Source organism: Octodon degus, unplaced genomic scaffold (assembly GCF_000260255.1).
Source record: "Octodon degus isolate 3935 unplaced genomic scaffold, OctDeg1.0 scaffold00123, whole genome shotgun sequence".
In the NCBI taxonomy this organism is placed as follows: domain Eukaryota; kingdom Metazoa; phylum Chordata; class Mammalia; order Rodentia; family Octodontidae; genus Octodon; species Octodon degus.
In genome coordinates, this window is record NW_004524699.1 from 2,566,170 (window position 1) to 2,586,295 (window position 20,126).

Below are 20,126 nucleotides of genomic sequence, written 5' to 3' on the forward strand. Positions count from 1 at the left end.
GGTGGGGTCTGGTGGGTGAGTCTGTAATACCAACCCTTGGCAGAGAGGGACCAGGCCCTCGTGCCCCTTGGGCCCATATGGCTGTGGGAACCGAAATGGATGTGTCCTTCAAAGCTGGGGTCTTTGGCAGAAGCAGCACCCCCACTGGTGTTGGGGGAGTTTGGGATCCCAGGCTCTTTGACTTCTGAGCCCCTGGAGTCCTCTGGCGTCCCTGATCTCAGCTTTATCACTACTCTGCTGACCCGAGGTGTGTCCATCCCCCCCCCCTGCGCTCCCTGCCTCCTGCGCCCTGTGCCCAGGCGGCCCAGGACTCAGGTCCACGTGACACACCACTGTCAGCAGCATTGGCCTCGGGAGGGTTGCAGGGTATCTGGGCCTCCATCCCTTTTGTGGGAGGGGGCAACACAGAGCTGGTGAGAGTTGGGTGTTGTGAATCAACCAGTGCAGGGCCAGGTGCAGGTCAGGACCAGGGACGCTGGCTGTACCCTGCCTGTCCCTGTGCTCCTGGAGAAGGTGGGTGCAGGGCATGTGCCATCTGCAGAGGCAGAGGTTTGGGGGCCAGGCCTTCCTGGCCTCCTCCTCTGAGACCCTGAGGGGCCCCAGCAGGGCATGAAGGGAAGAAGCCACAGCAGGTGGCTGGGCACTGGGTTTCTAGAGGTGCAGGATCCATTTGTGTCCTGGGGGCTGCTGGTGGATTGCACAGGCGGGTGACCTCTGGGCTGGGTCCATCCGTCCTGCTCATCCAGGTGACTGTCCGTCCTGGCTTGGGCCCATGCCCTCTGCCCAGACCTCTGGAGGCTCTGGAGGCTCAGGTGCTGGGAGCCCTGCAGAGGATGGAGCCCAGCCTCCCTGTGAGCGAGGTGCCAACTTCTGTCCCAGTCAGCCAGGCAGGGGGCCCCGGGTGAGTGTATGGGACATAATGCTGGGCTCCTGCTCCGTCACCCTCAGGCTGAGGGGCACTAGGGGGCCGGGCCAAGCCGGACGTGGCTGAAGCCCTGGAGTGCAGCTGAGGGCGGCCCCGTGCAGAGAGCTGTCCTGGGGTTGTGCTGTGGTGGATGCATGGCTGGGCGGGGAGCAGGCTTGACAGGGATTGAGGTGGGCCGCAGGAACCCAGTAGCCGTGTGGGTTCTGGCAAGGCCGGGGGTGTGGGCCACCCAGGTTACGTTAGGCACAGGTACTGGCTCGAGTCTGCTGTCCCAGGGAGGGGACGTGTTCCCCATCACCAGGGCAGCACTGGGGAGCCAGGCCAGCCCGAGCGTTGCTGTGTGCTTTGTATGGCGGTTGTCCCACACCTGTGAGCAGGTCCTTGCTTGGGGCGCTGGAGCCCCTGCCACCTGGGGGCGCCCTTGACACTCCTGGGTGGAGCTGGGGGATCCTGGAGCAAAATAGGGTACAGACGGGCTCCAGGGTACCCAAGCATGTGTAAGTCCTGGTGCGTGTCCCCAGGAAGTTGGTCTCTGTCCCCAGGAGCAGTCCTCAGCACTACAGTCAGTCTCAGACCATGGCTGTCGGAGTAGCACAGAAGGCGTAGGGTTTGGCCCCTGGCCTTGGAGCTGTCCTGGTGTCCCCGCTTAGGGACCTGATAGGCAGGGCTGCACTCAGGAGCAGTGGGTGGGCATGTGGGGTCCTCAGCTGTGGCTTGTTTCTGCAGGTCAGATTGTCCCCCGTCTGCGCAGGAAGGCAGGCCCTGCTCTGTCCCCAGTGCCATACTGGCTCCTGGGCTCTGGGCCCAACAGACGGCTGCCCTGCCATCCACACCCTGCTCCCTGTCCCACCTGCATGTCCTTGCCTCACTGAGTCCCTCCTATGTTGCTCTGCAAGTCCCTTTCACGGGGGCCTGATGAGGGCTGTCCCTACCTCCGGGGTCTGCCCCCTGCTCCCTTCATCTTTCCTGGCCGTCTCTGGGCAGTGGCTGTGAGGGAGGGGACAGGTGCTCTGTGCCTGGGTTGGGGGCAAAGAGAGCCTGGGGGTACCCAGTCCTAGGGCTGAGGTGCCCTGGGCATGCTGGATGGTGTCTCCCTTAACATCCAGGGCTCCACATCTGGGGCTTAGTTGGGGAGCCTGTTTGGGAGGCCCAAGGAGCAGCCTGCAGGGACAGCAAGCTGTGCTGTTACTGTCACTGTGCTGGCTGACATGGGATGTCCAGGCCACCCCGCGGCCAGTGTTTGGGCGCTGAGTGGACGGCTGTTGTGTGCTCTGAGTCCGTTGTGGTTGCCGCCTGCCCCCAGGGTGCTGCTCTGTGGTGCCCTGGGCCTGGCCGAGGAGGTGGGCAGGACACCCCAGCTCACAGACGAGGAGACTGCAGGGCCTGCCCCAGAAGCCTGTGTTGGAAGGGCCAGGGGGCCAGCATGGGGGCGTGGCCCCTGGGACCTGGACCCGGTGGTTCGGGGCATGGGCTGCTTCCCTGGGCCTCCTGCCCCTGGCCCAGCACAGCGCAGTTCCCATGGCCTGTGTTGCCAGCCCGAGGGCCAGGCTTGGTCTTGACACTGCGCTGTCTGCCGGCATCAAGCCCAGGCAGGTGAGTGTTCTGGCAGCCGCCCTCTGTGCGGGCCAGAGGTGGCGTGCCGGCCCCGTGAGTCACCCGATGTAGAGGGAGAGGGGGCGGGTGCCCGCTGCGGTGGACCTGCTGAGGCCTGCCGCGGGCTGCTGGGGCCTGGCGGGCGGGTGGGCGGGCGGGGCTGTGGCAGCCGGGTCTGCACACCGAGGAGCCCCCGACAGACCCCCTCTGGCAGTGTCTGAAGGCCCCGAGCGCTGAGAAGTCTCTCGAGCATGGGCCCCGTGGGGTCTTCTGAGAGGAGAGGCTTCTCTGAGGAAGTAGTGCCTGTGTGTGCAAGGCCAGGCCTGGGCAGAGAGAGGCCTGGTCACACCCCTGGAGCCCGAGGGCTGTGGCTCCCTGGAAGAGGGAGGGTGGCGTGGGCGTGATGGCTGAGAGAGACCCTGAGAGCTCCCGGGCCCGGGTGACCTGCGCCCCCCATCCGAGCTGCCCTGGTTGGGGCTGCGCTGCTTTCCTGCCAGCGGCCTGCCCTCACGCTGTCCTGGGCCCCACGTGGGAGGCGTGTGCGGGGTCCTCTGGGCCTGCAGGCATCACTGAACACAGCCCAGGGTCTACTCAGGTAGTGACCGATACTACCCCGACTTGCGGGGCGTCAGCATGGGGCCTCCTGGTGGCGGCACACACACGCGCTCTTGCCAAAGAGTGGGCCAGAGGGGCTCAGGCTGAGGTGACACATGGCCCCAGAGGCTGAGTTAACCTCCACCTCCTGCCTTGCCCAGCTGCCCCTGACCACCTCCGCCTGAGTGTGGAGGAAGGGAGCTTATGCACACGTGTGCACATGTGTGTGCATGTATGTGCGTGTGTGCCAGGCGCCCTTGACTGGAAGGGACAAGGCCCAGGGAGGGCAGCGGCAGCTGTGGTGGGGCCAAGAGCTGGGTGCCGGGCAGGCCCGGATAGCCGCCAGGAGAGAATGCCAGACCCCTGTGTTGGTCTGGGCCTTGTGGGGTGTAGGGTGAGGGACAGGACCTTGGGTCAGGGGCAGACCTGGCCCTGAGTGGGGGTGGTGAGTAGCAGGGTGGGTGTCGTGTGTGTGACAGCTGGCCTGGGTGGGTGGCCCTGAGACCCGTGTTGTCCATGTCCTCACCTCAAGTATGGACAGGATGTTGCTGGGAGGGGAGGGGAGGGGAGGGGGCGGCTGAGAGGCCCCGCCAGCACTGTGCCCACTCTGAGCCCGCAGTGCCAGCTCCGGCCCAGTGCCTGCATGTTCTGGTTCTGGGCAGTGTTGTAGAGCCTCTGGCGGGGCTGCCTGGGGCAGGGCTGGCTGGGAGACCCTGAGAAGGGCTCTGCTCCTGGCCAACCTGTGCCCACGCAGAGGCGGCCTGCACGTGGGCACAGCAGTGGACTACTCGTGAGCACTGGGTCTGGGTGGAGACCTGAGGGCCGGCACACAGCCGGGCCCTGGAGGGACAAGTGACTGCTGTATTGGCCAGAGAGCCCGTGCTGCACCTGAAGCCACCAGTGTCAGCTGGGCCTTGCTGAGGCAGTGATAAATCGGTGGCTTTGCAAGTAGCTCTGTGCTCACCGAGGGGCACAGGCAGGCGCTGGGCAGCACCCTGTGGTTGCTCTAACAGCGAGTCGGTTTTGTGGCGATGGGCTTGCTGGCTGCCGGTGAACCTGCGCAGTGGGTGAGCCGAGGGACCTGTCTACCTGTTGCGGCCTCGCCCCACCCAGCAGCAGGGATCTTGGCGGACTGTGCCAGCGCGGGGCCCCTGGGAGGACCCGGGGATCGTGGCTGACCACCAGCCACAGCTGAGTTGCCATGACTTATAATACAAAGAAAGCATTTGGTGGAATTGGAAGTGGAAGAAGGGGGCCGGGCTGTCATGGCTCCAGCAGGAGGTCCCCACCCCTCTGTCAGGGTCCTTGTCCAGGTGTGGCCCCAGGCTGAGCCAGGTGGGCAGGACCCTGGGGTCCTCAGGCCAGGAGGAATGAGAAGGGTCCTAGGCGTGCAGGAGGGGTGATAGTGGCCTGGGGGTCACTTTGTCATTGTGAGGGTGAGGCCGGCCACAAAGCCCAAACCCTGGAGAAGCAGGGGAAAGGGCGCCTCTCTTCCCACCTGAGCGCTGGGCTCAGTCCCTGCCTGGTGCAGTGTAACCCTGGGGAGCTTTGCTGAACGTACCCTAGCCCCAAGCCCAGGTGGGCAGTCATGGCCTCTGCTGGGCCTGGGGTCGGGGCGCTGTGACAGGAGCCTTTACACTGAGGGATGGGACAAGGGAAGTCACGTGCCTGCTGTGTCCTAGGAGGGCAGCAGTGGTCCCCAGCAGGCAGAGCCCTTAGCGGGCAGAGCCCTGTGGTGGAACGCGAGTGTGCCAGGGCTGGGAGGGCACTGCAGGAGGGTGGGTGGCCCGGACGGCCCTTCGCTCTCCCAGGGAGAAAGGAGCTGCTGCACCAGGGGCCTCCTGAGCGCCAGCCGGGCAGCCCCACTGTGGTGCGGGGCCAGCCGGGGGTTTGATGGGGCTGTGAGGTGCAGAAGGGGATCCCACGGGAGACTTCTTGTTCTGCTCAGTCCTGGTGACTTCTCAGTGACTGTCCCCAGGGCTGGCGGGGCAGACAGGAAGCTCCTTCTCAGGATGGGCGCAGGCCCTGTGCTAGCGGAAGGTGCCTCTCTCTCAGAGCCATCTGGGGGCCTGCCTGGAGATCCGCTTCTGATGGGACGAGTAGGTTGGGCCTGGGACCTCCTAGGACTGGGCCGAACACCCGCTTTCAAGCCCAGGGGCTGCAGTCCGCGTGCCGCATCTCCTGCGCAGCGCTATGCATGTCCCACAGGCCCTGCGTGTGGCGTGGCCTTGGCTCACGGCACAGAAGGTGACCGGTGCATGGCCAAACGAGCCCCTCGGGCAGCCTCCTCCCTGCCCACTTCCAGAAGTCCCTTGGAGGCATGGGCGGTGCCCTGTGGTGGGCCCTGGAGATGGGTCTGAGTAGGGCTGCTCTGGCCTGGCCTCTGCTTCGTGCTTACTCCGCCCTGCCTCCAGCCTCTCCCCAACCTCGTGTCCCTCCTGTGGGACGGATCCCCCCAGGACCCAGGCTAGGCTTGCTTTTGAGGGTGCTGCCTGGGTGTAGGAGGAGGGCCTGGGCCAGGGGGTGGTGCTTGTGGGAGCTGCCAGAAGGGGCTCAGGCCCCTGCGTCTGGTGCTGGGTGCTGCCACCCCATCTGCATGTGCACAGGCAGGGCTCAGCAGGTGGCCTGATCTACTTGCAGCTGGGCAGCTAGCTGTGGTAGAGTGGATTTGAACCCAGGTCTGCCCACATCTGGGCCCCCCTGGGGCCAGGGTGGGGGTCCGTCACCCCAGGCGCAGGCTGTGGCCATCCCCTCTTGGATGAGGAAATGAGGCCAGTGCCCAGTCCCCTTCCAGGAAGCACTTGGTTTCGGCCATCAGGAGCTGCCTGTGGTCCCAGGTGTCTGGTGCGGATGGTGGGCTGGCTCTTGGAAAGGGGAACTGGGCTACAGCCCGTGCCAGCGCCACTTGTCCCTGGCCAGTGCCCGGCTGCCCGGCTGCCCGGCTCGGTGCCCTGCCCTCCAGGCCACCACACTGCAGCGCCCAAGGCTCTGGGACCTCACCCTGGCTGGCTGGGGGCTGATGGGGCCACCCCCGTGGTGGGATCTCTCACCGGCCCTCGCCATGAGACTGCGTCTTCTGGCCTCTCTTTCCTGGCGGGCAGGGGACCAGAGGTGGCTGGCAGGTGAGGGCGGCCTGGCAGGTGCTGGGGCCACATGGGGGCTGGGAGGACCTCATCTGTCGGGCAGTGTGATGGGTCTGCCTAGGAGGGCGAGGACTGGGACCCCAGTGGGGGAGTCCAGAGGTTCTGGGGCTGGCACAGGAGCCCTCTCTGAGGAGTGCAGGTTGGTGGTGTCCAGTTGCGGCTCCTGGGCATGGCCTGATCCTGGCTGGGATGAGGTGCCGTGGCCTTCCAAGGCCCCTGGGCCCTTGAGCCTCCCTTGGGTACATGGACCTGAAGGCCTCTGCCTCAGACCCGAGGGTTCTGGAAGAAAGGCCCATGCTCTGGGCTGGCTTGGACAGTGGCTGTGCCCATCCTGGGACTCTGAGCAGGACTCCTGGCCTGGCTCACTGCCATGCAGCTGGAGAAGCTTGCAGGGCCCAGCGGCACCCTTCCTGGGCCTAGTGTCAGGACGCCCGCAAGGAAGCAGCTGGGGCCTGGGCTGCCGAGGCACGGGGTGGTCGGACCCTGTTCCTGGCTTACCTGGCGCAGGTCTCTGCTGGGGCTAGCTGCCCAGGGTTGCCGTGCCGGCTCCTGGCCAGGCACCTCGCCTTTTCCCCCACCCTGGCTGGCTGGCCCCAGGAGTCTATGGGTTGAGCCCTCCTCACTCAGGGTGCCTGGGATTATGGTGAGGCCCCTGCAGACCTGTGCATAAGGCTCAGAAGCCCGTGCCTCAGCTGTGTCTGGATCCAGCTGCTTCTTTTTTCTTTTTCTTTTTAAAATTTTTTTTGTGGTACTGGGGATTGAACTCAGGACCCTGCGCTTGCCAGGCAAATGATTATTCTACTGAGCCATCTCCCTGGCCCTGGATCCAGCTTCTGATTTCTTTTCTAGGGTGACGTTGGGGGGCTTGGACTCGTGTTTCTCCTGCAGAGTCCCCTTGTCCTCCCTGCCCTCCACATTGACTGCAGCGGGTCCTGTAGTAGTTGGCTTTGGATTACGGGGCTGGATTCTCCAGGCTGGCCGGTCCCCTAGCGTGAGCAGGTTCATACACACACAGCTTCTCGTGAGTAGCGTCATCCAGGCTGTGCTGCCTGCAGCAGGGGATTGGGAACCTGTGTGTGTCCCATAGGTGTGTAGGACAGATGTGTGCACGTGTGCATCTTGGAGCGTTTGGGTTGTTGCAGCCTGTGTGTGTGTGCGTGCACACACGCGTGTCAGGGCCGTTGGGGCCTTTGGTCCAGGCTTCGAGTGCCCTGCAGAGCTCACTGGTCATCTCCTCCATGCTGGCCGAGGACTGCGCAGAACAGGAGCCCGGACCCCGGGTTCCTGCGCCTGTGTGCTGGATGTCTGTCTCCCTGCAGCCTGCCTTCTCTCTCCTGGGCCTCTGGCATGTGGAGTGGGCCGGACTGTGCAGCTTTTAGTTTTTGGAGTCATGGATGCTGGAGGGGTCATGTGTCCAGGAAGGGTGCTGGGCAGGGACAGCAAAGCCCCTGGTCCAGGGAGTGCTGGGGAGCCGGGGAACGGGCTTCGGGTGTCGAGGGCAGTGGTGCGGGGGCTGAGGTTTTGGTGGTGGCAGAACGGCAGGGGCTGTCCTGCCGAGGGGGCAGGGGCTGTGGGCATGGACACTGCTAGCCCGCCCAGCCCCCCGCCTGCTGGTCAGTGGCCTCCTGCACCTGGCGAGTGCCAGTTGGTGGGGACTGCAAGGGCCTCAGCCACGGCCTGGTGAGGCAAGGGTGATGTGTCTGGACTGTGGCCCTGGGCCACGCCTACCTGTGCTCCCCTGGGTGGGATTCCTTCTGGGCTGGCCCTGTCCCCTGGCTGGGTGTGGCGCCTGGGGCAGCTGGATTCTCAGCTGGGTGGGCATCATACCTGTGGCTGGGCAGAGTGCAGTGGGCATTCAGCCCTGGGAATTCCCAGGTTCCTGCCCAGAGCCTTGGCAGGCTGAGCAGTAGGGGAGGGAGTCTGAGGTCTTGGTGCTGGTCCCCAGGGGACCAAATCAAGGGGCCCTGTGTGCGCCCTCTAGGAGCCCCTGTCATTTGCCCTGCCCACCCTGTGGGCTGGGGTGGCCATGCCCTGCTGGCAGAGCCTGTGCCGTGTCTGGGCAGTGTTGATGATCCGTGATACTGGGAGGACTTGGGATGGCCCTGGGACCATACTGATCATCTGCTCCTCACAGAGCACCCCCTGGTGTGCCCCACAGCCGGCTGGTGATGCAAACGAGCCTGAGAAAACAGCCCCAGGGCCACCGGAAAGAACTGTCGGGGTTCCACGACAGCCGCGGGCAGGTGGGTGGTGGGGGCCTCCCGGCCACCAGGATAGCTCAAAGCGAAACAATCATTTCTTTTCCTGTTGAAGAGAAGCCGCATGCACCATCACCGTCTGAGGCCCCTCACCCGAGGGCTGTGACGGTTGGGGTTTCTCCAGGAGTTCCCCTCCTTTCTGCCCGCCCAACTTCTTGATGTTGGGGCTAGCACTGGGCCGTGTCGTGGACAGGCGCGGCACAGTCCAGAGGGAGCCTGTGCTTGCCTTGGGAAGGTGAGCACCCTCCCAGGACCTGGGCCTCACCTGTCCCTCCGTGGGCATCACACGCATGCCTGGGGCCTGGGGATATCCGTGTAACCCGATGCCAGCCGCCGAGGGTGAGCTGTGGTGGGGACATCTGGGGACAGAAAGCTGGGGCCTGGTCCAGGTGGCTGCGCTGGCACTGGCTTGGGTGGTACCTTCTTCCCTCTAGGACCTGGGCTCAGACAGTGGCTTGATCCTGCTGTGACCCTCTGGGAACCCGTGTGATAAAGTGCTAGCTGGGTGCTGATGGGTGGCGGGTGCCTGAGCCAAAGCTGCCACTTCATGTGTGTCTTTATTGCGTACAGAGCCGCTGGTTTTGTAGAGAGCTGTCATTGCTCGGCTGTGTGTGTGTGTGTGTGTGTGTGTGTGTGTGTGAGAGAGAGACACACACACACACACACACACACACACACACACACACACACAGATCAATCTCAGCTCCCAGCTCTACAGTGCCCTCGTTCCTTTGGTCTCCTTCAGGGACTCCAACAGGTGGGGTGGGGTGACTCCTGCCTCCTGCCTCCTCTGGCCTCTGTCCCTGCTGTGCTTCTGAGGCCACTGGAGGAGGCGTGGCTGGCTGCTTGGTGTCAGGTGGGGACCATGAGGTGATGGCCATGTGGCCCGGCCCTGGGCACGGTGTCCTGGAGGTCCCCTGGGACGGGTAGGGGAGCAGCATTTGGGGCGGAGGTGCTCTGGGCTGGGCTTGGGTCTCCAAGCTCTCTGCCCTGTCCACTCTCTGTGGTGCCTGTCCCTCCCACTCAAGTCCAGACCTGCACGTGACTCTCTGTGGGTGGTCACCTGGCTCCTCAAGACCCAGCCCTGAACAGGAAAGCCCAGGGCTCCCCGGGAGCCAGCAGCAGAGCCAGGGTGCTGTGTGCGGGGTGCAGCCTCCCCAGGACCTGCGCTCCCTGCACTGCAGCCTGGGCGGGGCCTCTCTGTGATGCCCTGTGTGAACAGTGCGGAAGGAGGGCGCCTCATGGCCAGGGTCCCACATCAGGAGGGCCGGGGGACTGGCAGGAACTGGCCAGAGCTGCCTGGCCTCCTGGCCAGGGTGTGCCTTCCATGGGTCCCCTTCACCCATTGCATCTCTGTGCCCTAGGACTTAGTTCCCCCCTCTGCACCACGGTGGTTCAGGTAGTGTCACTCCCAGGCTAGGTGTGTAACGCAGAGACCAGCACCCTGGACAGTGGTCCCCGTGGTCCCCGTGGGTGCCTGGCAGCGCCCTGCTGGCCCACTGGGCAATAACACTGATGCTGATGCGAGGCCTGTGGCCACTGCGCCACGGCTGCAGGATGGGGGCACGGATGGTGGCTTTGTGCGGACGCTCCGGCCTGGTGCCTGTCTGTGTGTTCAGCTCTTGCCTGAAGGCTGCCCGGGCACAGGAGCTGCTGGTCCTTTCAGCCCCTCCTCACCACCCTTTCCTCCTGGCTGCACTGCCCGCTTCCCCCACTGCGGCTTGGCCCCAGCCACACCTGTTAGCACCGGGCTGGCCACAGCCTCGCCGGGCTGTGAGAGGCGGATGCCAGCTGCCCACTGCTTCCTGTTTCTCCCCCTGCTTCCGGCCAGCCCAGACTTGCTAAGAGTGACCGAGAGAGCCCCAAACACCACTTGCGAACCCCATCAGTGTCTCTGGGCTTCGGCTGTGTCGTTACACAGCAGGGCAGGGCAGGGCAGGGGGTCACTCAGTGACGGTTGGGGTGGGTGGTGTGGCGCAGTGGCCGTGGTGGTGGTGGTGGCGGCGGCAGTGGGGATAGTGATGGCAGTCATGGCGGCAGCGATAATGACAAGCGTGGTGGTGGCGGTAACAACAGTGATGTCGTGATGATGGTGGCAGTGAGGACGGGGACGGTGGGCAGTGATGGTGCAGGAGTATGAGCCACTGAATGTTAGCAGGACACCTGCACGGCCGTCACCCCTTCCCAAGCTCTGTTAGAGACTGTCTTCCCAGGCTAGAACGTTTGGGCCTCGGTGGGGCCCACCTCTGTTCTGAGGACCATCGCAAGAGAGTACCAAGGGCCCTCGCGTGGGGTCTCCTGCCTGACTTGGAGGAGGTCCCTGAGCTCTCTGGGGACCTGGCGGAGGGTCCTGCAGTCAGAAATCCTGCCTGGCCTTTGTCCTATCCCCATGTCATGTTCCATGCTCATCCCTGACCTCTGAGCCCCCCTCCATGCTAGGCTCTGATCCCACCCTGAGGCCCCTGGCAAGTTCCTGCCATCGAAGCCCCTGCGGGATGGGTGAGTTCAGGGAGGGAGAGCCCAGCCTGCGGTGCCTCTTGGGCTGTAGGGCTGGGAGCCGAGGGAGGCCTGCTGTCTCCTGACAAGGGCCGGGAGCAGGGACCATGGGAGGGTCTTGCCGTCAGGTCCTCAGGCCCCTGGAGGATGCACTGGGGTAGGCTGGGCTTGCAGAAGCAGTGGCCAGACAGGATTCTAGCCCCCTCACCTGGCCTGTGTGCCTCGGGCTCTTGGGACATCTGTGTCCTCTGTCGACAATGAGGCCACAATGCCTGGCCATTCCTGGCTCCTGTGTGTTCTTGGGCCAATGGGACTGTGGTTGGGTTGGGTCCCCTTCCCTCTTGTCCTCGCCCCTCCTGTCCCAGGGCCGGACCTGGAGGGGGTGGATAACTGTGTGCGCCCCTGGGGAGGGTGGCCGGGGCAGGCTGGCCAGTCTCTGCGAGGCTGGCTGGGCGCTGGGGGCACCCGTGTGGGCTTCCTGGGTCTGGGCCTGAGCTCTGGGTCCAGTGGGTGTCTGACCTTTCCTGGGGAGCCAAGGGCTCCTTCCTTGTGCTCCCTGCTTTGAGGCCCCTGGCTTTTGGGAGGGCCGTTTTCTCCTGACCCTCCATGAAGCTACCCTTGCTGTGGGACTTCCTCAGGGGGCTGAGATTTGGGGCTGGGCCCTGATTGGAGAAGGGCTGAGTTGACCCCAGAAGAGATGAAATTTCAGTTTGGGCCACTAGAGCTGTAAACCGACACTTAGGCAGGTGACAGCAGTGGGCCACCCTCCTCCAGGAAGGTGGCGGCCCCATCTCTGCTTCCCCTGTAGGAAGTGGGGGTGCGTGCTGGCAGGAGGGCCAAGCGCTGAGGGGCCTTCGGGGGCTGTTCTGCTGGGTGGTCACGGCCGCCTCCCCTGTTGGCGTGCCCATTTCGCAGAAGGGTTCATTGAGGTTACTGGGTTGCCAGGGCCCCTTGGCCAGGGAGCAAGGAACCCGTGGCTCCTCCTCATCGCCCATGTGCCAGGTGCTGTCCCTGAAGACTTCCCCTCTGTGGGCCTGTGTCCCTCCTTGTTTTTGCCCTGACCACCCTCAGCTCCCCGCAGACCCCGGCGCGCCGTGGTCTTGCCCCCTCCCCGTGCCCGGCGCGCCGTGGTCTTGCCCCCTCCCTGTGCCCGGCGCGCCGTGGTCTTGCCCCCTCCCCGTGCCTGGCGCGCCGGGCCTCCACTTCTCCCTTCCCTGGTGGCAGGGGAAGCAGTACTTCTGGAAGGTGGGGCCGGAGGTAGGCGTCTCAGGAAGTTCTGGGGGCCCACTAGCTGCCCACCACAAGGTTTCAGTTCCGGGGGGGTCCCCAGGCAGGGATGGGGCGCTCGTGCCCTGTCTGGCTTTGGTGTCTTGCTTCGCCCCTAGCCCCGCCCCCGCCCCGCCTCCTGCTCTGGGATGTCCTGCTGGCCCTGGACCAGGACCTCCGTGGTGGCCTTTTCTGTTTAACCCTGGGGGTGGCCTGATTGCTCTTGGGGATCCCAGAGGGCTGGGGGTACCGGGAGGGCCCTGGAAGCTTGGGCACAGCCCTACCCCCCGCCGCAGTGGGCTGGCATTTCCTGCCACCTCTGTGCCTCCCGTGCCTGCCGGGCAGAGGCCGGAAGGGGGCTGTGGGGGTTCCCTGGGCTTCCTGTGGTGTGGGGCAGGGGAAGCGTGGTGCTGGTGGGCACTTGGGGGTGGGGAGTGCCGGGCCAGTCAGGAATTCGGTGCTTCTGCATGCCCTGTGGGGCCACCAGCACCTCCCAGCACCTGCCATCGTGGGGGCAGCAATTAGGGTGAGAACATTCTTCATTTCAGATTTATTGAATGGCACGTTGGCCCCTCAGGGTCAAGGAGCTTCCCTGTCTGCTCTGGGCACCGGGCAGCAGGGGGTACCTCTGCCGCCAGGCCTTTGGGTCCGAGTTGGTGTCATACCAAGGGGAGTGACAGTGCCGCCCCTTCCAGGAGGCCTCCTGGGCTGCGCCCGCGTGGGCTGCCGTGCCTGCTCCCTCTGCCGCCGTCTCTGGTGTGCCTGGAGGCCCCCATGAGTGCCCCGCAGCTTTCCCCCCATTCCAGGTTGCGCTGGGGGCGGGGGCAGGGTGTTGGGGGTGTGAGGCTCTGAGGGCTGGTGGGGCCAGGCTCTGTGGTGTCAGTGTTGTCTCCTGGGCTCTGTCCCTTGGCGGCCCCTCTGCACTCAGGGCTGGGAGGGTCCTGGGCTTGGTGACACCGCCCCATTGAGGCCACAGCTCTGGGTGGGGCAGTGGCCACCTAGAAGGTGCGGTGTGGGTGCTTGGGCCCAGGTGGAGGCAGGCCTTTCTCTGAGGGCTGGGCATGGGGCATTTTTGCCCACTCCCTTCTGGCCTGAAAGTGTCTCTGTCCCAGAGGCTGCAGACACATGCCTGGTCTGCTGTCACCCGCCCCTGGAAGGCACCTGCAGTCAACCTTCTGCACCAGCAGCAAGGCCCAGGCTGGGGCCTGAGGGTGGTGGCCGGCCAAGGCAGGCCCTGCTGGGGTGGCCATCCCTGTGTACACCAGGCCAGGGGCTGTGGCCGGGCCGCCAGGAGCCTCCGTGGCGTCCTCTTGTCTCCGCGGCCCCCTTCCTCTGTGCCTTCGGGGCCAGGTCTCCCTCCATCTGATCAGCGCCCTTGCGAATGCAGGCCAAGTGTGGGAGACTTGATGGGGGTCTGGGGAGATTTGGGGTGCAGCCTGGTACCTGGGAGCCACACTGCTCCCTCCTGACCCCCTTCTTTGGCTGGGCTGTCTCTGGAGGGGCATTCTCTCCTGGCGGCACAGCCTGCCCTACTTGATGTCTGGGGACACCTGCCTGGCCGAGCTGGATGTGGGGTGTCTGTGTGTAATATCAGTGCTGTGGGAGCGGGAGCAGGATTTGAGTTTGAGTGCAGCCTGGGCAACTTAGGGAGACCTTGTCTCAAAATAAAAAATAAAAATGTAGGGCCGGGGAGGTAGCTCAGTAGAATAAGCACCTGCCTGTCAGCGCAGGGTCCTGAGTTCAACCCCAGTATTGAAGAAAAAATGTGTTGGGAATGTAGCTCAGTGCCGAGGCTCTGGGCTCAATCTCCAGTACTGCAGGAAAGAAAACGTCCCCCAGAGGCGGCAGCAGCTAGCGGGCTCCAGCGCAGGCCCCGTGGCCTGGTCCTCTGTGCCCTCCGCCCCCAGCATGTGGTGGAGCACAAAAGGGATGGCATCCAGGCAGACCCCTGCTTGGTTGACTCTTTGGGGCCGCCTGGGTGGCTCTAGGCCTCATGCCCACCAAGCCGCCTCCCTGACACCCCCTTGCGGCCGTGCCTCAGACGAGGGTGCTGCAGGGCTGGGCCGGCCAGCGGTCAGCTTGAACTCTGTCCTCCTGTCCCAGAGTTGGCAGGTGTCTCTGAGGACAGGGTGCGGGGTGTGGCCGGCGGGGCTCGCAGAGGAAGAGCTGGCTCTGGATTCCTCTTTTGGGGCCCTTGCTGGTGCCCTGGGGACTGCCGCTCGCAGGACATGTGCCCGTGGGCGGCCCTTGGCTGGCACCTTCTCTGTGCATTTCCCGTGTGTCGGGGTGGGTGGCGGCGGCGGCGGTGGCGGCGGCGGCGGCGGCGGCGGCGGCAGCGTTCTCGACAGGGTTGCAGGAGTTCCGTGACATCAAGGGTGTGGAGGCGTGTCACACACAAGCGGCTGATTCTGTGTCCCTCTGGAGGACTCATTGCCTGTCTTTTCTGGCCAGCCCCTGGGCGCCCCTCCTCACCCAGGGCTTGGCAGCTAGTGGGCTGGCCTGCAGTGCCCGTCAGCCTGCTTTGCTCTGCCACCTAGTTCTGAATTTCCTTAGGTTGAGATTTTGAAGTTCAAAGAAACGGTTTGTTCCTCGAGATAGGAGGGGCAAAGGCGTCCAGCGGTTTGCAGTGGCCCCAGACGGGGCTGTGTCACCTGTAGAGTTGTATCCGTCGAGTGCACGTGTGGCAGCCACGCCCCGGCCTCCACAGTCAGAGCCGGTCCTGGGGTGCCTGGCTGACCCAGAACCCTGGTCCAGGAGGAAGTGCCCAGGAAGATCATGGGCTCAGGCCCACTGTGGCGTTGGGGCCCGGTGGGACCCTCTGTGGCCCTGGTGCCTCTGTTGGCAAAGCTGTTGGGGTCCCTTGACTGCTCCGTGGCCAGCTTCTGAGACAGTAGGGCAACACGAGCGTGGGCCTCGGCCGGAGCGCTCTTGAGTGCTGTGCCGTGGTGGCGGTGGTATCCCGGAGACTTTCGTAAGCTCGTTTCTTACACTGGGACACAGGTGCCACCTGTAGGTGAGCCCCAGGGCGGTGGAGGCATTGTGGGTGCCACGTGGTGCATCAGGCCCGTGTCCTGCTCCAGGGTGCCCGTTGGGTCACAGCCTCTCCTTGTGCTGTGTGGCTGCCTGGCTTCCCGGAAGAGTGTGAGGTTTCAGTGAGGAGGCCAGGAAGCGCTGAGCCACCGGGCCCGTGCCACCTGTGAGCCCCGTGCCTCCCCATGGTGGCCTGATGGTTGGGAGGTGGTAGGTGCACCACTTGGGGGCTTCTGCAGCCCCGGGCAAGGCGCCCAAGGAGGTGCTGTTCAGGGCCTTGAAATCCCAGCATGAAAGGCTGGCGTGTGGGTGGTCCCTGCCCGAGGCTGCCTGGAAGCTCCCCACCCACACAGGAGGTGCCAGGTGCCCTCTCTTGCCGCTGGGCTTCTTTAGAATGAGAGGGCCCCGAGGGCTGGCATCTGCTGCCACCTTGGTGGGGCTGTGAGACTTGGGCACTGTGGCTTTGGAGCCTGCGGCGCCCATCCTAGCTCTGTACGGGCAGCTGCAAGCCCCGCCCCACCCCTGGCCTTGCTCACTCTGTCTGCATGCGGGTGCTGGCTGCGCCCTTCATGCCCCGCATTCTCCGTGCCTCACACGCAGACTGCCTCCTGACAGCGCCCAGGATTCTCCTGCTCCCACTGGGTGGGGCTGTGTGGGCCTTGGTGACTGCCAGGCCACGTCTGGTGTGGGGTCTCCTGTGGGCCCACGTGTGCCCAGGACACGAGTGGTGGCACAGCCTCCTCGGGCCTCTCTGACCCCATGGACTCTTGTCTTGCAGACTTCTCCACCCAAGTGAACTCCTCGTCCCTCACCTCCCCGACGGGCCGGGGCTCCATGGCCGCCCCGTCACTGCACCCTGCGCTGGGCCCTTCCCTCGGCTCCTCGCTGGGCTCCCCGGGGCAGCTGCACTCGCCCATCAGTACGCTGAGCTCACCCATCAACGGCATGGGCCCGCCCTTCTCCGTCATCAGCTCGCCCATGGGCCCCCACTCCATGTCGGTGCCCACTACGCCCACCCTGGGCTTCGGCACTGGCAGCCCCCAGGTGAGTGCAGGGCAGGGCAGGGCGGGGCGGGGCAGGGCGGGCGGGTGGTGGGCCTCACTTGCAGCCCGGCTGCCCTGGACCTGGGCGGCTTCTCTGCCTGCCTGCTGGGTCCTGCCCCCTGGGGGCTCTGGGAGCTCTGAGGGACTCTGGGGGGCTCTAACTCTGTAGCCGTGGGCCTTCTGGGCCCTGGGGCTGAGTGAGCTGCGTCCCCTCTGCTCATGCCTGATGGTGTCTGTGGTGCAGGCCCTGGTGCCTGGTGGCCTTGGCTCCTCATGCCCGGCGGGTGCCTGGTGCGCACAGGGTTAGGGCCCCTTGGGCGCTTGGGGTCTGCTCCGACGCTTCTCCCCCACCACCGGGATTGTTGTTACTTCTGGATCGGGGCACGGCAGGTCCTGCTGTGGGGACCCAGGGGGTGCTTGTCCCGGCAAGGAGCTGAGCTGCTGCCTGCTGCTCGCTGCATGGTTCCCGCTGGATTTCCAGCTGGATTTCCTGTATTGATGCCCCCAGGTCCTGCGCTTGTCAGCCGGCCCTTGTGGGCCCATCTGTCCTCCTTAAAATAGGCTGGAGACCCCCCTGCTGCTCTGATTTCTGAGCTTGGACTCAGTCCTTTGTGTCTAGTAGCTGAAGCTCTGTGACAGAGAGCTCTGTGGCCACCTCATAGCCACACCCCGGGAGGACCCGCAGAGCAGGCCCGGCCAGAGCCAGGCGGCCAGCTGCCCCAGGACTTCCAGGCCCCTGTGCCTACGGAAGCTCCCCAGACGCCCATAGCGCTCCTGCTGCCCGCCAGCAGGCCGAACGTGCGCTCAGTGTCCGAGGCAGCCACTGTCCGCCTACCTGGGCCCTCTCAAGCCCTTGCCCCTTGGAGAACTTCCTTGGCTCTTCTAGGGCAACCCCAAGCTCTTTGCCCTGGGGGATGGGGGGAAGAACTCCTGCCCAGGGGCACCCTCCCCTTGTCACCTGGCCTTCCAGCAGCACAGAGACCTGAGCTGTTGGCACAAGAGATGCCCAACCAGCTTCCTGGGCCTGGCTGTGCTATTTTTAGCGTGGCTGCCCTACACCCGCTCCTGCTGCCGGCCTGATGCCACTTGGCGAGAGGGCAGATGAAGACTCGGCGTGCACGAGCTTGACTTCCCTGCGGGTAGCACCTGCTGGCATTGCGGCTCATGAGGCTGGGCACTGCCGGTGGCCCCAGGCCTGTGCTGCCCGTGGTTTGCAGTGGGATTGGGCGGCTGTGGCAGTGGGAGGGCCTCGGGCCATGTGGGTCCTACTCTGTCATTTCCTGTGCACTTCGGGCAAGGGTGTGACATAGGAGCTTGTTGACCCCCAGTTGTGTGAGCAGGGGTCCCAGTGGGTACCTTGAGGCTGACGAGGTGGAGGGCAAAGCCTGCGTGCTCACGGCTGTGCTCCCGGGCTGCCCCGTCTGAGCTTGTCCTCGCTGTCCTTCCACTGGATGCTTTGGTTCCTCTGGAACGCGCAGCTGCATCGCTGGTCACTGTGTGCAGCTTGCCTCAGATCCCTAGGCTCTCTGTGTTGGTGGCAAGTGGGTGGACATCGGGGTGTGTGCGCCCCGTTGCCAGCCCCAAGCCACAGACGCAGCTGCCCAAGCAAGCTAGTAAGGTCCTCTGACTCCTGCTGTGGTGGGCAAGGGCTCCCTTGTGCGCAGCTTTGCCTGCTAGAGGCCTCAGCTGGGAAGGGGTCTGCTGGTGGAGGCCCGGCTCCAGGGTCTGGGCAGAGCCAGGCTCGGGAGGGCCGCTGAGGGCACAGGGAGGTGAGCGCGGTGGCCCGAGAGGTGGACCTTGAGAGCAGAGCATGGTGGGTGCTGGAGAAAGAGCAGGGAGCCGGGCACAGCCTGGTGGGGTGCTGGCGAGGTGGGAACTGAAATGTACCCCACGGATGCGAAAGGGGAAATGGGTGGGCAGCTCCCACCCTGCCGAGGGAGGGCTTGGTTCCAGTGAAGGGCGGAAGGGCCACAGCTGGGAGTGCCGAAGCCTTCGGTGGGGGCGGGGATGCCCTGTGCTCTGTGCTAGGAGCTTCGAATCCGGGAGCTGGGCCTGCTGGCTTGGGCCGGGCAGGGCAGAAAGATGTCCTCCCGACCCACCCCATCCCCACTTGCCACCCTGGTTGCCAAGAGAGCCCCGTGGTGGCCCCAGGACCTGCCCAGCCTTCAGCCTGCCCAGGCTGTTGGGGTGTCCAGGGCCTCTGGCTTGCCAGTGTGGCTCCTCATATCTCTTTGCTGCTCTGGCCCTGCCTCAGTTTACCTAGGGTTTGCATGCAGGAGTAAGGAGACTGTGCAGAGACCTCCGTGTGGTTTGGGGCAGTCACAGAAAGAGGCGATGAGTGAGGTTCCTCCCTAGCACTGTTCAGTGGGCCTGGGCCTTTGTCACTGAGGCCTCAGGCTGAGGGGGTTGAGGGGCCCATTAGCCTCTGGCCCCGGGGCTCCCCTCTGCCAGGGCACAAGCTGTGGGGGACCCAGAGCCACTGCGCAGATCCAGGGCCCAGCACGCCCTCCTGACGCCTGGGAAGCAGTACATGGGGCATTCAGTGAGTGACACAGGGACAGCCTTGTGCCGCAGCGGGACCCTGGATAGCCACAGTTCTGGGCCAGCCTCTCCTCAGCCTACCTGGGGCCTTGGGGAATTCAGTGTGCTGGTCTGGGAAGACCACTGGGAAATCCTCTCGGGGGCCCAGGCTGCCGGAAAGGTTTTGATGCTGAGCACCTCCCTCCAGTCCTGTGGGAAAGGGGGGTGGGGCCGAGGTGGTGAGGAAGGAAGGGGTGAGGTTCACGTGCGGGGTGGCCAGGGGCTACCCAAGGGCAGGGTGGCTGGGGACAGCTGTGCAGCAGCTGGCTTTCCGCCGTGGATGGGGCTTGCAGAAGTGGGGGCTCTGCCCAGCTGGGGCGTGTGTGCCCGGCAGACAGGCGGGCTGGCAGGATGCGGGGCTGGCGGTGCCTCCGGCCCAGTGTGCTGGTTGCAGAGCTGTGCTGGAGGCAGCGGAACCAAAACTGCTGTGTCACTGCACGCCGCAGCTGTTGCCAGGGCGACCGGGTGAGTTTCCCACGCCTGCCCTGGCGGCTGGCGGCTGGCGGGTGGGGCGGAGGGGTATGCGGAGGCCCAGAGGTGCTGATGCCGCCCAGGGCCTGTGGGCGCCGGCTCTCCCCCTCCCGTAGTGTGGCAGAGACCACTGCCCCGCAATGTGCACGGGGCTTGCGTGGCCGGGGCGACCCAGGCTTCCTCTGCCTGCCTCACCAGGGAGCACCCAGCCCGGCTCAGTGGCCATAGGCAGCCCCTGGCGGCTTGGTGGGACCCTCCTGTGCAGGATGGGGCCGTGGGTCCCAAGTTGGGGGTCTGCAGCTGCCTGGGGCCTAGCAGGGGATGGGGGCCTTGGGGCTGGCTGGGGAAGTGGAGAGCAGAGCCCTGCCTTCCTGAGCTCCGTGACTTGCCACCCCATGGCTGTGTGGCGGCCTGTCTGTCAAATGGGGGTGCTGCAGGGCTGCTGGGGCATGCGGGGGTGGGCTGCCTGGGGCTGACCCTCCCGGCCGTCTCTCTGCAGCTAAGCTCTCCCATGAACCCTGTGAGCAGCAGCGAGGACATCAAGCCCCCCCTGGGGCTCAATGGCGTCCTCAAGGTCCCCGCCCACCCCTCAGGGAACATGGCATCCTTCACCAAGCACATCTGTGCCATCTGTGGGGACCGCTCCTCAGGTAGGGCGGCAGGTGGGCAGGGACAGCGGGGTGGGGAGGTGGGCTCCAGGCTGCCCCTTCTGTGCCCCACCGCCCCG

General features: G+C 65.1%; 1 protein-coding gene across 2 annotated transcripts in view; it reads left to right on the plus strand.

The window, feature by feature from the left end:
• The window catches only part of Rxra (retinoid X receptor alpha), a 67,391-nt gene that overhangs the window by 30,515 nt on the left and 16,750 nt on the right, over positions 1 to 20,126 (plus strand). The window contains exons 1-3 of one of the 2 annotated variants that reach the window (XM_023700295.1): positions 883 to 901; positions 16,084 to 16,349; positions 19,899 to 20,049. In XM_023700295.1, coding sequence (XP_023556063.1) covers positions 16,140 to 16,349; positions 19,899 to 20,049 — 361 coding nt within the window. In that variant the 5' untranslated portion in view covers positions 883 to 901; positions 16,084 to 16,139. Of the gene's footprint in view, positions 1 to 882; positions 902 to 16,083; positions 16,350 to 19,898; positions 20,050 to 20,126 lie in introns of those variants that run through there. The other variant, XM_004640414.2, reaches the window with a different exon arrangement.